Below are 17,166 nucleotides of genomic sequence, written 5' to 3' on the forward strand. Positions count from 1 at the left end.
GAAGCAAGAATTCTCGAATACGGAACCACTAAAACACCCCAACGAGTTTGAACCCAGACGCGAAGAAGTGGTTGGCCATCTTCCTAAGTTAATGGCACTACACGTGACAAAGTTTTTGAAGAGACCGACAAATTCTGGCAAGGTAACAGTTACGGGGAAAAGAGTAAACCGAGGTGCCGGATATGGCTTAGAGCTTCCCTGCGAATACCTCTTTTATGGTGATAAGTTCTCGTGTGAGTGGCTAAAGAAAAAATAGCCAAAGAAGGATTTGATTGTGAATAGCTGTGCTGTGCTTTGTGCAAGACTCTTGAGTGAACTTTGATCGCGGATGATAATAATCCGGCCGGATATCGGTCTAATCGACAGTTTATTGACAGCTTTATTAACCCACTACTGTACTTTCAAGGACGTAATCCAATACTTTATATTGTCAATTCAGTTCGGTGTCCGCTTAATAGAGGTTTTTAACAATAGAAATTAGCCAAATACAATTTATTTTAGTGTCCGCGTCCGCTTAATAGAGGTGTCCGCCGAATAGGGGTTCGTTATAAAGGGAAATATAAGACGTTAATTTTGGGACCCGGCTTAGCGTCCGCTTCATAGAGGGTGTCCGCTTGATTGGGGGTCCGCTTAATAGAGGTTTCACTGTATTTCTAAACAGGACCTGAGTTATTAACACACTTTTGGGGTCATCCCAGAGTGCAGTGGGTGACCCCAGTGAAGCCACAGGCATTTCAGATCCCCTTTTCTGATCCAAAAGGTGTATCCCTTTGCTTTCATTACAGCCATTTCAAATGTGATCTAATCCCCAGTTCCCTCATTCCTGAGCTAAACACTCTTGTGCACCGACCCTGTGGGACACAACTCAATATCCCTTCGTTTTCCCCCACAGGATGGCTGCTAAGGTTTTAGCTATAAGGGTGCAGTCTAGGTGTCCTTTGGATGGGCCAACATCCTCTTCTATAATTAAAAAAATATTCATTGAAAATTTTATGTGAGATATGCCTTTTGGATGCTAAATTTTTAATTTTTGTATAAAAGTCTTTGTTGTTAATAAGTGAATGATCACTCAGTCTTTCAGGTTGTCCCCTTGCTAATGTCCAGAAGTCTGTACCTCGGCAGTGTAGGAGTCCACCAACAACACCTCCACACAAGAAAGGTGAGTCAACTGCAGACAAGAACAAACAAAATTTATCAACTGGCGACTATGGTGTTAATGAAACAACTCCAGTTTTAAAACTACATTCAGTTTTACTCAAGTGTGGGACAGTCTAGTACATGTAGGAACAAATTTAATTCTGTGATGAGAGTCGATTAAACTCGTGATGGTCCACACATGCGCTGGATGCTCAAAGCATGAAGGAGAAGCGCAGTGAGCTAGTTCATTTAAACTGGTACCATAGGTTTATGTGTGATGTTATTGTGTGGCATCTGCTTGGAGTTTAGTAACCGAATGTTCCATAATTTGCAAAAAAAAATTAATAAACTTCACTTTCATGATAAAAAAAATGGCAACCCATCCTTCCATTAATAGAACAGTAGCTGTTGTCCAAATAACGTTCTTTTTGTTTAAGATCCCAGTATATTTCATTTCAACAGTTATATGTACTTATTTTTGTAATTTAGTTTCCTTGTACTTTTGTTCTTTTGTAAGTATTGTAGTTTTAGTGCATTAACGTTTCTGTATGTTCTCGTTATACATATTGTAAAATAAAGAATAAAGGAAATAAAATACAAACAAATCTAAGACATCTAATAATGAGGTGCTAACAACTGAAGAAAGATGGTAAATGATTCCATTGTTTGTGTGGTAAATAGCTGCAGCTAAGTTCAGTTTATTAATTTTAATTCAAGCTCAGGACAGAAGGTTCATTTTCATTAACATTGTCATGCCTTATTTCAGCACGCGCACCAAAGTACATTCTCACAGACAAGACATCTCCTCAGCAAAGCCCAACATCACCAGATTCAGGGATCTCATCTGCTTCCAGCACTGAAGACAACTCAGCTAAGAAAGAACTTAACTTTGATTCGGACAATAAAGATACCCCCATTCATTTCACCTTCCCAAAAGCCAAGCCACCAAAAATCAAAACTGAGCCTTCACCTGTGACTTGTACATCAGCATCGCCAGTTGTTACCCTTCCGTCATTTTCTATGCCGAGTGTCATCACAGCTACTGCAGCTGTCGCTGTGGCAAATTCCGTCATGAGTGGCAATGTTGTCTCTTCATCCAAAGAAGTGTCTACATCAAGCGAATGCTTAGGTAAGCCACTTTAACTTTGTGTTTATAAGCCCATACATGTGGTTTCCTCAGCTTTGTTCCCTGTGTGCATATTTTAGATATTTTTGGCTTTCAGACTTTTCAACGTCATTATACTGGCTTGGCCTTTGAACAGTTTATTGTGTTGTTCCTATTGTTTATTTCAGTTGACACTGAGGAAGTGCTAATTTGACACTGAAACTTTCATTACCAAACTGACTTCCTAAAGCAAAAAATACAGAGTAAAACCATGGCATCAAATTAATAAACTTGTCACTTCAATTTGAAGAATCCGAAGAACCAGTGATCAAAACAGAGCCAGAGGAGGGAGGGGATGAAGACTTTGACGATGAAGATGATGATGATGATGAGGAGATGCATTCAAATGAAATGTGTCTGGAAGCTAAAGAGGTGGTGCAGTACACTTCTGATGAGAGTTCATCTGATGATGACGACTTCGGAGAAGATATTGAAGACTCAGATTATGGAAGCAGGAAAGGTATTTTATAGAAGAAAGTAATCTCCAGGCAACAATGACATACTGTATGTGACTTTTCGAGCCAAAAAATTCAACTTCAGAGGTATTTTTGCATGGTTTATGACTATGCAGGAAAAGCAAACTTAGGAACCTGAGTATTTAAGGGCTGTGCCTACTTTTGTTACTGCGCATACGTTTTGTGCATCTCGAGATACTCGGGTTTCCTATGGGTGGTGCCTAATAACACAGGGATATTTTTTGTGTGGTTTAAAACCATGCAGAGAAAGCAGAACTTAGCAAGTGCTCTCACTATTTAAAAGAAAATTAGGGGTAACCATACATTTTTCAGAGATAATTAATCTTCAATTTGGGAAAAAATGCCATACATTGCTTTGTATTTTTGCACTTTTTAGAATTATTGTTGCTTAATTCTCTCAAAAAAATGCGTGGTTACCCCCAATTTTTTATTTTGATTCCAATAGCCCTTGCTAAAATCTGCTTTTCCCGCATAGTCATAAACTGTGCAAATATTTAACCTCTGTATAAGTAGGCACAGTCCTTAAACCCAAAAGGAAAATAGCCCACTTTGAAAAAGAGTGATAGCCTGGGTCGAGAGTAGCTGCCCAGGCGATTGTGGGAATGTTTGGGGGGACGTTGGCTATTATCATCACATTCAGCGTCCCCCCAAACAATCCCACAATCGCTTGAGCAGTTACTCGCGACCCAGGCCATCACTCATTTTCAAAGTGGGCTATTGGAGGTAACCACCAATTTTTCTAAGATAATTGCACTGTGCGCAACAATAATTCTGAAAAGCTTTAACATATATACCAAATATCATGCAACAATGTATGACATTGTTTTCCAAACTGAAGCTTAATTATCTCTGAAAATGCAATGTTACACCCTTTTTTCCTTTTGGATTTCAAATGCCCTTGCTAGGATCTCCTTTTCCTGAATAGTCGTAAACTGTACAAAAATATCTTTGAATTAGTAGCCGTCCTAAGATGCGCAGACGGTAAAGAAATGTACCAAAAAGTGTAATGCACATGCAGAGTTGTTGTTTTGGTTATCAAGTGTACTGCTTTTTTTGACGTTCTCGTAGCCGTTTCCATCGTCGTTGCTAAAGATCCCTATTAATATTTTGAGTCCTGCGTGAGGGTAATTACCGTAGCAAGCTTGCCAGTTGTCTCTGCCACGGTATCCTTATTCAGTACCAAGCTAAAGGTCTTTACAGATTTTCTTTTTATTGATTGATTGGCTGACTTGCTGATTGAGTGATTTATATTTATTTATTTTTTGCAGCTGTTTCAAAGTTCATTGGGTATGTATTTATTGTTGTTAATAATAGTAATAACAACTAGTGGTGTGCCAATCATCGATTTTAATCGACCATTGATTGAAAATCTTTAAGTGACGCGACAATCGATTATGGATGATGACAATCGGTTATCGCAGACAAATGAAAAAAATTGATGACAAATAAGAACATTAAAGAAATTGTGTGTTGTATGTACATTTTAATGGACTTGTAACAGCAGCTTCCTCAAGGTAAGTTTTTTCCCTATGAAATACACACTATCAAGAACAAAATGCAAAACCTAGCCTGGCGTGAGCATGTTTTCACCGAGTTTTGGAAAATTTTAAAAATGTATGAAACGTAGGAGAAAGAGGTATCCCATTTGCCTCTGAATCTTATGTTAATCATTCTTTATTATTAGCTAGGCAAGCTCCTGTAAGTGGCCAACTATCCCTTACACCTCTAGTACACCTCTATAATAATAATAATAATAATAATAATAATAATAATAATAATAATAATAATAATGATAATAATAACAATAATAATAATTAGAATCATAATAATAATAATGATAATAATAATAATAATAATAATAATAATAATAATAATAATAATAATAATAATAATAATAATGCTTATTGGGTAAAAACACAATTACTAGTATACCCAGTAGTTTACATTGTGGTCCAATATACTATGTATTTCTCAATGGTCAGTTTTTTTTATGATAGGACAGCTACTGAATCCTTTTACATAACCTTGAGTGTTTTTCCCTGATTCAGCTGTCCAACTGAGGGCTGTGATGGGTCAGGTCATGTTAATGGACGGTTTGCATCTCATCGCCGTCTTTCTGGTTGTCCAAGAGTTGTACGGAACATGCCTGCGCCAAAAACTCCTGTAAAACGTGATTTCGGTAAGGATGTGTTTCTGATCAAGGTGTTAAGAATATTTTGTAAATGTGTAATGTCATTTTCTCTGGGGTGGGTACTCCTTGGATTGTTTTTGTTCTCCAAACTCTTGTTTTGTTCTCCAAATTATAATCTGTTATTTCCCATACCTTTTTCCAGAAAATCCATTACCCATTTTCAGACTCAAGACCAAAGCAGCTCAAACCATACCCTATAGCTTGTATAAGGGAGTAGTATAAGGGAATGCACATCTCTGATGGGTGTCACGGTATCCTCCGTTCAGTTTCCACACTGCAAATCGAATAACTTTTTCTTGGAAGGATATCATTTTGATCCAACAAAACAGTGAATGGTCAAAATAGATTTCTATTCAATCATGTATGCTGGCAGTTATTTGTATTTGTTGTGGTCAAACTCATTTTAGTTTTTGCTTACAAAGGCAATTCTGAACCACTATCAATGTCCGGTGAATATTTTTTTACTTAAAATTCTGATCCACGATCATCTGACCTCCAGTGTGAAGAGATCAGATTACTAATAAGTATAAAATGATGTCTATTCAATTGCAGGACCTGATGGAAAGCCTAAAGAGCTTTTAAGGTAGAGTAACTGATGGTTCATGTATAGTGCCGGCACAGATAATAAAAGCAGTAAAGAGTGTTCTCCATTTTCGCACTGCTTTGTTTAACAAATTAGGGTATAATTGTTAATGAAGCTTTTTTCCTGTTGTTTGTAGTTGTCCAACTCCAAACTGTGATGGACGCGGCCATGTGTCTGGTCAATATGCGACTCACAGAAGGTAGGTTTGAAACCATTTTGGCCCATTGTGTTTCATAGGTTTTTTTGTAAATGGTTTGAACCCAGGAGTCATGTCATAAGTACGTAAATTTTGATCATCCAGGTGAGTGTAGTCCTGAGAAGGACTGTTTGTGGTGACTTTGACTGACGTTTCGACAACCTGAGCGGAAGTCATCGTCAAAGTCAAGTGAATTGTGGAACGTCAGTAGGTGATATAAATGAATTCACTTGACTCTGAAGATGACTTCCATTCAGGTTGTCGAAACGTCAGTCAAAGTCACTCTGACCTGGGAATGGCGAACAGTGGTGAAGACCCTGCAATATGTTACAAAATACTCCACAGATCATGGAGTATTTTGTGATGCGACGCATTCGATTTTCAACTTCACTACAGTTTTTCTGGGATCAGATATTGTATCCATCCAGCAGTGATAACTGTATTTAATCCTTGAAAAAATCCAGCAATGATGAAAATCAAGTGTGTGATACATGGCAAAATACTGCACAGTTTGTGGAGTATTTTGCAGTGTGTCCTAGGGTCTTTGCTACCCTCCATCATTTTGACCCTGAGGACAGAACTAAGTGGATTTGAGTGATAGACTTATGTAAGTAATTTTTTTACAGTCAATCCATGTCATGCATGACCAGTATTTTTGAAAATTGAACGGAGTTTTGAAAGTCATATGTCAGTTTGAACATCGCCAACAAGTTTTCAGAGTTCCCATAGAAATTTCCCTAGTTTATTGACAGTATAAAGCTATTCATTTTTCTTTACATTACAGCATTAAGTATTTCAAGAATAACAATTATTGTTCCCAAGTATTTTGAACCTTTTTTTCAATCAACGCATCTTTTTCGGAAAGATTTCCAGAGAAATGTTCAACAATTCATTCAAATGCCGGACATTACAAAGAGGAATTCGAATGTTCATTTCATTCTCTGAAATACTGGTCACGCGTGACGTGGATTGACTGTAACAGAGAATACGTTAATGGCCCTTGTTTTATCCCTGTCGTTTGGACTGATGTTTACCTTCACTTACTGTTGTTGTTTTCCATACTTTCAGTTTGTCAGGGTGCCCACTGGCAGCCAAGATACAGCAACAGGAACACCAAGAAGTTAGGTACATGTATGTGTTAGTTTAACGCAGTGAGTAGTTTTGCTTTACAGCCAGTGAGTTTAAGTCATTACGCTGATTGCTGTTTACTGTTGTCAATATTAAAGGTGCCCCACAGTTGGTTGTGATGGAACAGGTCATGTGACTGGCAAGTACTCCTCTCACAGAAGGTACCTTCCTTTAAAGTGTATATGGCAGATTTTTTTTAATTTGCTTGATCAAATCTTCATGTTGTTTTTCTACGAAAATAAAAAAAAATCCTTATTTTTTCCCAGCGCTTGAGGCATATAAAAGTGTCAAATTTCACTTCCAGTTGGGTACAATACTGCGCAAGATGGGTGACTGGGCTGTGACATCAATGCAGGAACTCTAGTCTCACGATTTCTCTATCCCACTGTTGTTTTTCGTATGCAGAGGAAGTATGATTGGGTAGGGGTTTCATTAAGACTTTTCTGAGCAGGCAGGCAAGAGGTTAGAGCACCTGGGCAAGCTAGTCGACTTGGATATGTTATTTCCTGAAAAACGTTGGTTGAGATTGTTAAAAGTTGTGTTCACAGTTGGTCAATTTGTCTGGTGCCTGACCCTTAAATTTATGAACCCTTGATTGGAATTGTCGAATACAAAGATTCCAAGGAAACTTGCTCCAAAACATTCAATAGATTGGCTGGTTTTGGTCTGTGATGAATGAATGGTTTTGCTTTCTGCTTTAGTTTGTCAGGTTGTCCTCTGGCACCAAAGCTTGCTCTCCAAAATGCTGAAGCAGGTAGGATTTATTTGAAACTAATCAAAACATTGTATTCTGTGACTAAGTTTTGATGTGAAGACAAAGAAGGACAAGAACATGTGAACGTTGCCTCCGTTTGTCATCAGCATGGGATTATTTAAAAAAAAATACATTTATTTCAGTTGCTGGTAGAAGTTGAATCCATTGCCTTCTGGACGGCAATCTAGACATGTCCCATACGTCCTACATACTGCTTGGACCAGCCATGTTGAAAGCATCGTGTGTGAATACTGATGATAAAGAAAGGCGGATGGCAGGTTTTAAACTTGGTCATGAAATAAACATGTCATGAGCATGGGCCAAGAATTTTAAGCACCTTATGGGAATCATATGTACTATACACTGGTCTTGAGATGCTCTAACCATCAGTTACTTGTCCTAGGCTTGTAGCAATTAACTCAATAGGTAGTTTACTAGGGTAATGTGTATCACGCATCCTACATCCTGCTAGAACATTTTAAGGTTGGCCATGAAATTAATGTGCAGCATGTTTTGAACATGGAACAGAAAAGGCTATAACCCTGGACTCGTGTGTTGGGAAAAAATGTCCCCCCTTTTTCCCATTTGAATGCTGTTATAGAAATTGTCACCCCATGGATTGAGTTGACAATCCCAGCATTGAATGGGGGCGTGGGGGAATTTTTCAAGACAATGCGTCCACCACTGCAATCTTGGACTCGTGTGTTGGAAAAAAATCCCCCCTTCGGCCATTTCAATGTTGTTGTAGAAATTGTCATCACGTGGATTGAGTTGACGATCCCAACATTGAAGGGGGGCGTGGGGGAATTTTCCAAGACAATACGTCAGTTGCCACAGGTGCCCGATGGGAATCCCAGTGACCTACACTGGCAGGATGTGAGCTTGGTCATTTACCTGATTCACTAGTGACACACGTCCTGTATACTGCTATTAGAGATAAATAATGTCAGAAGGGTCATTATAATATATGCCACTCATTGTAAATATAGATGTTGTCGTTTCAGAGTTTTCCATTTTTATTTTTGTAGGTGGTGGTAGTGGTTCACAGGCAGAAAAACCTGGGCCCATGTGAGTACTGCTTTTAAGTTTTGATTAAATGTGCAAAATAAGAGAGAGAACTCGTGTTCTTTGGAATACATAATAGAGCCATTCCATGTTTCACACGAACTCCAACCACGTGGTTGTTTTTATCACATATTTCATGGTATATTTTGTCATTTTAATAATTACCTGGTCTACTTGAAACACACATAAACTCTGCATTTTGTTAAGTATTCTTTGAGAGGTACCAAAAGCCTTCCAAAGCCGTTGACAACTACTTATGAGATAGTCATTTAAATAGTAATACTCTGCTGCTAAGTCTTGGAACTCCCTCCCAGATAACATTAACCCTTTAACCCCTAATATCAAAGAACAAATTCTCCTATCTTGTCCCCATACTTTGCTTATAAAAGTACTGGGGAGAAGTTATTAAAATATAACTATATAACAAAATGAAGACCTGTGGCTGTCGCGGAATCTAAGTAGGATACTGGTTCACTGGTTGTTTTATTCCTCAGGTGCCCAACCCCGGGGTGTGACGGAACAGGGCATTCCAGTGGACAGTTTAGTACCCACAGAAGGTAAGATCTTTGTTTTTTGTCAAGGCGGATGTATATCTTAGGGTCAACCTACCAGCTACTGGTGGTAGGTAAGTAGTTAAAAAAAACAAACGCAATAAATCTGCACACAAGAATCTACAATTCAAACCAGCCAAAACCAAAATTGCCTAGGTTATAGGGAAGTGGTCAAAACTACTACACTCGAACAGGACCCACCAAACCACAAAGTAGATGGTGGTCTCTGCCTGTACGCCCCTTCTTCAACCTTAAGGACGGTGCCTACTATTGCTACTGCGCATACGTTCTGCGCATCTCGAGATACTCGGGTTTCCTATGGGTGGTGCCTACTAATACAGAGATATTTTTGCGCGGTTTAAAACTATGCGGAGAAAGCAGAACTTAGCAAATGCTTTTGGTATCTCAAAAGAAATTGGGGGGTAACCATGCATTTTTTAGAGATAATTAAGCTTCAAGTTAGGAAAAAATCCCATACATTGCTTTATATTTTGGCGCTTTTTAGAGATATTATTGCTTAGTTATCTCTGAAAAATGCATGGTTACCCCCAATTTTCTTTTTGGATTCCAATAGCCCTTGCTAAGATCTGCTTTTCCCTCATAGTCATAAACCGCACAAAAATACTTCGGTATTAGTAGGCACCGTCCTTAAAAGATGGTGTTTTTATTGCATAGCCATCCCGCTATCCAGCAGTAAAAAATGACAACGAGATTCACACCTCGTTTTCTTGTTTATCTTAGAATGCTGATTCTTGCTAGCTCAATATGTCTGTATTGAATTTCACAGCCAATATAATTTTGTTGGTAATGTTCATATGATAGGTGCTGTCTTCGATAACCCCTCTATCCAAGACAAAGTGGGTCTTTTTCGAACAAACTTGTTATGACCAGTTCCCTTATACTTTCTCAGGCTGCTGGCAACTTGGCCCTTATCTGTGTTTTCTTATTACTCAGATAAACATTTTTTAGAATCTAATCCTTGTTTCTTCCCAGTTTGTCTGGCTGCCCGATGGTTTCTCCTTCGGAGAAAAAGGTCCTCATGAGACAAGAGGCAGAGTCCAAGTTACTGGCTCAAGCAAATGCCAGAGATCCAGAGATCAGACTGGTAAAAATCCGCTCAGGAAAAGGTAAGGTGTACAACACTCAAACATGGCGGACTGAATTGAAGTACAGAAAGACAGTGAGTAAAGACAGTGTTACGCTTATAATCTCCTTGGCGGCTGTTAATGGAGAGAACCAGCTTCGAAGGAGACTGTGTTGCACCAGACACTGAAAGCAGAGGAAATGTTGTTTGCTACAAAGACTAGGAGTAGCCTCTTGTTTGCTCATGGATAGTATAGTAAGACACACGAGAGACACGCGCGCGCGAAAATTGCCTTGCGTGTCGCGTTCCTCGTGGGAGTTAATTTTCCCACGTACTCAAGGGTTTTACTCGCTCTACTATCGCTGAGAAAAATAGAAGACTACGTTGTGGATTAGCTACACAGTCTTGTGTACAGTATTGAGTAGGTTGGTTATTTAACGTGTGCATTAGGCAGATCCTTAATTTGTAGTTTAGCAAATTACAGGAAGACTCAAGCTGCTATTAAATTCGTCAGCATCTGGATGGACCCTATGCGGTAGTGTTTCCAGGGGGAAAGACACCATCAATAACATCACTACAGTTCAGCAATGAAGGAAGCAGTTAATCAGACAGGCAAGATAGCTAGCTAGTTCGCCTTTTTGTCATTTATAAATGTATTTTTTTCTAAAAAGACTGTAATTAAATTGTGTTTTGCTTTGCTATGTTTCTTTGCCCATGGTAGCTCAACAAGAAATCGAAAAAGTTCGTGCTCTGGACAAAGAGATTGACCTCCTTCAGTCTTCGAATCAAGAATGCGAGAAGCTCAACAAGGAACTAGATTCCGAGATTAATCGGCTGGAACAACGGCTGACCGTCTGCAAGGAGGAGACAGCCGGCGACAGGTAGGTTACTCTGGTTCTGTTATGGGGACGGGAGACGGGAGAATGGAGCCTTTGATGATAATTAAAGGGGAAGTATCATGGGGTTTTTGACCTCTTTTGTTAAAAATAGTGAAATAAGACCTTCAATTTGCTACAAAATAATTGTAGAACAACGAGAGGAGAGAAATCAACTCAATTCGTGACAGGAACAACACGTACTCTGTTCTAGCGCATTTTGGAAACAAAAATAGGAAAACTCTAGAGAAAAACATTAGCCTAATATTTTTTAAGTTTCAATCCATTCCGACCTACTCTGCCTCTGGCCAGGGGCACTAATCGACAGTTTTATTGGACTGGGGTGATAATTTATAACAAAACTAAACAATATTTTTTCGTTTCTGTTCTCAGACAAACATTTCTGGGTTTTGAAATGACATCAAATTTTCGTGATACTTCCCCTTTAACAGAAATATAATTCTGAATAATATATTGGAACTGCGTATGAAAGATATACAGAGATATAAAACCGGAACAGCCTTCCGATTGACCTAAAGGAACTGATGTTTTATCTATTTTTAAAGCAAAACTGAAAACTTTTTTGAAAGACTTTGACTAATTATTTACGCAACTTAAGCAGTTGTGAAAAGAAAGCCTGAAAAAAATTCAGGTTTGAACGGGATTCTAACCCATGACCTCTGCGATGCCGGTGCAGTGCTCTACCAACTGAGCTATCAAGCCAACTGGAAGCTGGTCATATTGTGAGTTCGTAATATACCCGTGAAGGATGAGCGAATGACTATGAATAAGATATTGGACCTGCGGATAAAAGATTAAATGGAAGAAAGGTCCTTGCAGTATAATATAATTCTTTAAAGTGGCCAACTTGGCCAAATTGTTCATTTTTTTTTTTTGTGGAAAAATCTTTCATCCCCCTGTATTGCCCCCCCCCCCCCCCCCTTCAATATACCAGGCGCCTGAAGGTGTTTATGCACTTAATAGCCTTGTGGTAAGACGCCAGCCAATCACAGGGCGTGCTTAGTGTTATTTCGGGGCTCCGTATGCGGGATTTTTGTCACAAGAACCTTAGCTCAATAGTACAGCATCCGAAGTAGTTATCAGAAGGTCGTCGGTTCGACTTCGTTAGGAGAATTCGGATTTCTTTTTTTCCGAGCATGCCTGTGTCACTGACTGAATAACACATCGTTCTCATAAAATGTTGTTGTTATCGTACAGGCACAGGACGGGTGTAGTGGAGACCAAGCTGGCTGTGGTACAAACCCGCTTTATCGCCTCGCTGTCCCACGTACAGATGCCAGACATTGGCGTCAAGCTAACCTTTGACTCCATGGATAAGTATATTGAAAAATTGCAACAGATCATCGAAGAGAGTTCTACAGAATACAGAGCTCTTATTGGAGAGATTAAAGAGGCCTTATCAGATTTTAAGTTTTAAATAATATGATGGAGAGCGCGGTGGATAAAAATGTTTTATTAATTAGAATATATAGGTTATTTTATCAGTGAATATGAAGTTATTAACCCTTGCACTCCCAGAGTTTAACCTGCAATTATTCAATACATGGACATGTTTCTGACTTTTGAGTCTGTGTATGAAGTCATAAAATGTGAGTAATTGTATATGAAAGCTGGCGAAGTCTCTATCCTAAAGTTTGCCAATCCAAGTGAAAGCTACTGAGTATTCCTTTCCTATAATTTTGTTTATCATGCTGTGTAAAGTGGTTAGCTACTGAGCCGTACATTCTTGTGGTGCCGTTTGGTATGCTGTACAAGGTGTTTCTAACTTTTGAGTCTGTGGATGAAATCCTAAAGTGTGACCGTTCAAATGAAAGGTACTTAGCAATAGTTTCCTGTGGTGCTGTTAGTTATGCTGTACAAGGTGGTTCTAACTTTTGAGTCTGTGGATGAAATCCTAAAGTGTGACCATTCAAATGAAAGGTACTTAGCAATAGTTTCCCGTGGTGCTGTTAATTATGCTTTACAAGGTGGTTCTAACTTTTGAGTCTGTGAATGAAATCCTAAAGTGTGACCATTCAAATGAAAGCTTCTGAGCAGTATTTTCCTGTAGTGCTGTTTGTTGTGCTGTACAATGTGTTTCTAACTTTAGAGTCTGTGGATGAAATCTAGAAAGTGTGAGAGTACAAATGAAAGCTATCGAATACTTTGTACCCATGGTACCTGTCTAGTTTCAAGTCGTTCTTTGAAGTGAAGTATGTAGAGACTAATCGGCCCTTTGTGTCATGCTACCAAGGTACCTTTTTGTCTTGGGCCGCTATGGAGTCGTGCAATATTTTCCAATTGCCTTAAGTAAGGATTTCCTTGTTTGTTTATTTATTTGTTTTGCTTTTGTTTGTTTGTTTGTTTTTAGTTCGTCAGTTTTGGGAGTGGAAGGGTTAAATACAAAGATAAGGAGACTGAGAAAATATGATTTAATTACTATTATCATATTCAGCTTATCTTTTCAATGGGATTATTTACTATTCGCAAAATTCAGAATCTTATCAAATACTGAGAATTTTAATGTACATTTTAAATCAAGTTACTGTTAAAAAATATAATTTTACGACTTTAGAATAAGACTTATAAAAACAAGAATTAGCGTATAGAGGAATTACGTATTTGCTGGGAGTCTTTTAAATTAATATATTACTCGCCTAACTTCAAATTTACTTATTTAAAAACAACGCATGTGGCCTTAAGACCCCGCGAAAGAGGAGATATTGGTGGGGAAACATTTTTCTTGTTATAAAATATTTCTCCGGTTGCGCGCTTGTAAACCATTTGTCGCAAAAAGAAATGTCTCTTATCCTTGAAACATTTTATTTCAGTATCAAATGTTTACCCATTTGCGTGTTTATCAAACTTTTTCGGTTAACAATGTTTCTCCATTAACATTTCCTCGTTTTCCGGAGCTTTTCAAGAAGAGCGCTTAAGAAGTTGTGAACACTTTTAATTAATTCTTGTACTTTCGTGGAGAAGAGCAAACCAATCAGAATTCGTGGAGAGCTCTTAGAAAGCCAGCCAAAGGCCACAAGTGAACTTGAATTAGCTTTCTTTCTTCTGATTGGTTAGATTATACTTTCTTGGAGATCAACCAACCAGTCAAAATTCGAGTATGGCTTGCAGAAAGCCAATTCAAGACAACAAATGTACTTAAGTTGGCTTTCTGGAAGATGACTCTTATATTTGATTTCTTTTCTTGACGAAAGTATGCTGATAATTAGAGGTCACTCTATAGTGCTCGCGCTGCAAGCTACTTCAAGGCACCTTAGATAATACTCAACCTTCATTTTATTGTTTTCTTGTGTTTATTTAGCGAAGAAAGAAGCAAACTGTAAGGTGACTTGTACTTTTATTGCACATACATTACGTGAATTTTATGGAAATTAGAATTTTGATAGAAATTGTAGGATTGTAGGATTGAATTTTATGAGTTTAAATCATGTTATGTTTCCTAGCCAATCAGAAATTTTAATTTTAAATAGCTGTTTTATAGAAGTGCATTTACAGAGAGGCCGTTTGTGTTCAAGGTCCATTCAAAACAGAGTTCTTCTTTTGGGGAGTTTTTAAAAAGTAAGTTTAATTTAATATTTTATTGAAGACTTAGAATGTGATCCGGAACTGCTATGAAAACCTTGCTTCTCATTGCTGCTACGTTCCGGCTTAATGGCATCTGAAGAAATACTGCGTTATCTCGTGAAAGGTCTGAAGGCGTCTTCACACGACAAACTTTTCATAAAATTAGGCGTTTGCGTCTCGCTATTAAATGCAAGTTGGTGTAAGTAAACGTCCTGGCCCACATCGGTTTGTCATCATTATCGTTCGACAAAATTCGTTCGACATCGAAACATGTCAATCACGTGTTGTTTTCTTTCAACCACTTAGAACTCGCGCACTGTTCACGTGAGTTTTGACGTCACTGCACAAAATGGCGTCGGATAGAGAAGAAAAAGGCGAACGAAAAGTTGGCGACCCTATAATAGATTAGTTTAATCGCCTGCCTGTTTTGCAACTGCCGTTGCGAGTTCCTTCACGAGTTTGTAGAACTTTATTTTACCTTCAGCGGGCGCCTTCAGATTTCATTTCGCAAGGTAACAATGCTCCGTTCACACAATGTTAAAACTTGCTTAATACCTGTTAAGTTAAACATAATTTTAAATTATTTTCTTCGTAGAAGTTGGTTACTTATGTTTTTGGACTTCAAATTTGCCACGGTATAGCAACCCTTAGTAGGTTGTCATTTTCCTCTATCACTGTGTTTAATTTTTCTTAACCTGGTTTAAAGCTTTTAAAGTTTTTTTTTACCTGTGAATGGGGCATTGGTTTTCGCGAAACGCTCTGTGTTTTCTCAGCGTAACCGACATTCATCGACATTTTCGTTTGTAAATAGTTTCCAACAACCGATTTTATTAAATTTATTACGTGAAAAGAAGATTTAATCCACTAACAGATTTCCTTTAATATATTATTTATTGGTGACTGGTTGATTATTTGTCTGGCAAAAAAAAAGGTTTATGGGACACAGTAAGTCCTCGTTTTAATGTAAATTATCAAACTAGTATAAAACGAGAAGTATAATTATTAATTATCGCTAGGTGTAGTTTGGACTAAAATTTGAAAGGAGGAACGTTCCATAAGGAGTCGTTGTGTGAAAAAAAAAATAAGTATTAAGTAAGGTAAGCCTCACACCTCTTGAACCTTTGAAAAATATCTTGAGGTCCTATTTGACTCCACACTACACTTAGCATTTATTAATTTTTAATATATTAAAAACAATGTGAAAACGTTGTGAATAAATATTCGGCTCAGATTCGAATTCGTTTTCTGCCTGATTTATTGCATCCCCTGGTATTTGGCCGGCTCATCAATTGTGTGCAGATACTTTTTCTCGAACATCAAATTGCTCTTAGGCACCGAGGAGATGCCTTCTGAGGAGAACACAGTTTAATCAGCTTTCAGCGAGAAGAACTCGAAAAAACTGGTTGCAATCCTGATCATCCGCAGCCAAAGAGAATTGACACTAGTTGCTGTGTATTGGTACTTGGTAGAGTTATTGTTGACAAAACCGAACCGTTATTTCAACATTTCCATCGATATAAAAATAACACGCAATCATTCCTTCCCAACGAGAAGGAAGATTGCGTGACGAGTGGAAACATTTCGTGACGAACCAACAGAGCGTCTGCGAGGGAGGCTAGTGGCTCCCATGACTTGCATGTTTGGTGGAGGAGTGATATTGTGCGGAGAATTTAGACGCTGGTTACTATTCAGTATTGGGAGTTAACTGATGGCTGAGAAATCTGAACGGTTGTCGGCAAAGATCGAGAAGTTATAGCTGAATGTGTTTTTAAACTAATAACGAGGATCGTGGTCGTAAGAGACTGTTCAGTAAAAAACCAGTAATTAACAGTGTTTGCAAGGGCCACCGCGACAAAATAAAAGTACTGGATCCTGTAGTGAAGGATCTAATCAGCAAACAAATTATAAAACAAATAATCAAAAAAGAGCAAGACTGATTTGATTAAAATAAACTAATAGCTGGGAAATTTGAGTAACTGTCATGCCCTAGTGAAGTAGTGAAAGTTCGGCTGAATGCGTGAAATTGAAATAAAATTATTCCCTCGAACTCATTAATAATTCATGAAGAGAATACTAAAAGAAAATCCCTACTAAGAAGGTGGTTTGGATATGCGAACAATAAGTCATTTCTGAGTTGCTTTGAACCTCATTATGAAAGCGAGGCTTCGCGTATGGTTTTTATTGTACAATTTAGTTTTCATTCATATGCAAACAAAGCTAATTTTCGCATGAAAAGCTTTGCACTTAGCCCCGCTTTCGTAACGAGGCTCGAAGCAACTCGGAAATGGCCTATTAGCTAGCAGAAAAGTGGAGTCGTGTAAAAATGCTGTGACAATCGACTGTTAAAACCCTGCGGCAATGTTCTACCGATTCCCCTCT

General features: G+C 38.2%; 1 protein-coding gene across 6 annotated transcripts in view; it reads left to right on the top strand.

The window, feature by feature from the left end:
• LOC146476413 (uncharacterized) overlaps window positions 1–16,024 on the top strand; it is a 43,473-nt gene extending 27,449 nt beyond the window's left edge. For 4 of the 6 annotated variants that reach the window (XM_085114602.1, XM_085114604.1, XM_085114605.1 and 1 more), the window contains 15 exons: window positions 1,074–1,159; window positions 1,904–2,266; window positions 2,553–2,762; window positions 4,047–4,065; window positions 4,827–4,957; window positions 5,522–5,552; window positions 5,689–5,751; window positions 6,817–6,879; window positions 6,975–7,037; window positions 7,578–7,630; window positions 8,659–8,698; window positions 9,190–9,252; window positions 10,240–10,373; window positions 11,052–11,211; window positions 12,424–16,024. In XM_085114602.1, coding sequence (XP_084970728.1) covers window positions 1,074–1,159; window positions 1,904–2,266; window positions 2,553–2,762; window positions 4,047–4,065; window positions 4,827–4,957; window positions 5,522–5,552; window positions 5,689–5,751; window positions 6,817–6,879; window positions 6,975–7,037; window positions 7,578–7,630; window positions 8,659–8,698; window positions 9,190–9,252; window positions 10,240–10,373; window positions 11,052–11,211; window positions 12,424–12,643 — 1,699 coding nt within the window. In that variant the 3' untranslated portion in view covers window positions 12,644–16,024. Of the gene's footprint in view, window positions 1–1,073; window positions 1,160–1,903; window positions 2,267–2,552; window positions 2,763–4,046; window positions 4,066–4,826; window positions 4,958–5,521; window positions 5,553–5,688; window positions 5,752–6,816; window positions 6,880–6,974; window positions 7,038–7,577; window positions 7,631–8,658; window positions 8,699–9,189; window positions 9,253–10,239; window positions 10,374–10,844; window positions 11,015–11,051; window positions 11,212–12,423 lie in introns of those variants that run through there. The other 2 variants (XM_085114603.1, XM_085114607.1) reach the window with 2 other exon arrangements.
• The last annotated feature ends 1,142 nt before the right edge of the window (window positions 16,025–17,166 follow it).

Source organism: Pavona decussata, unplaced genomic scaffold, assembly GCF_977016875.1.
Source record: "Pavona decussata unplaced genomic scaffold, jaPavDecu1.1 SCAFFOLD_77, whole genome shotgun sequence".
NCBI lineage: Eukaryota > Metazoa > Cnidaria > Anthozoa > Scleractinia > Agariciidae > Pavona > Pavona decussata.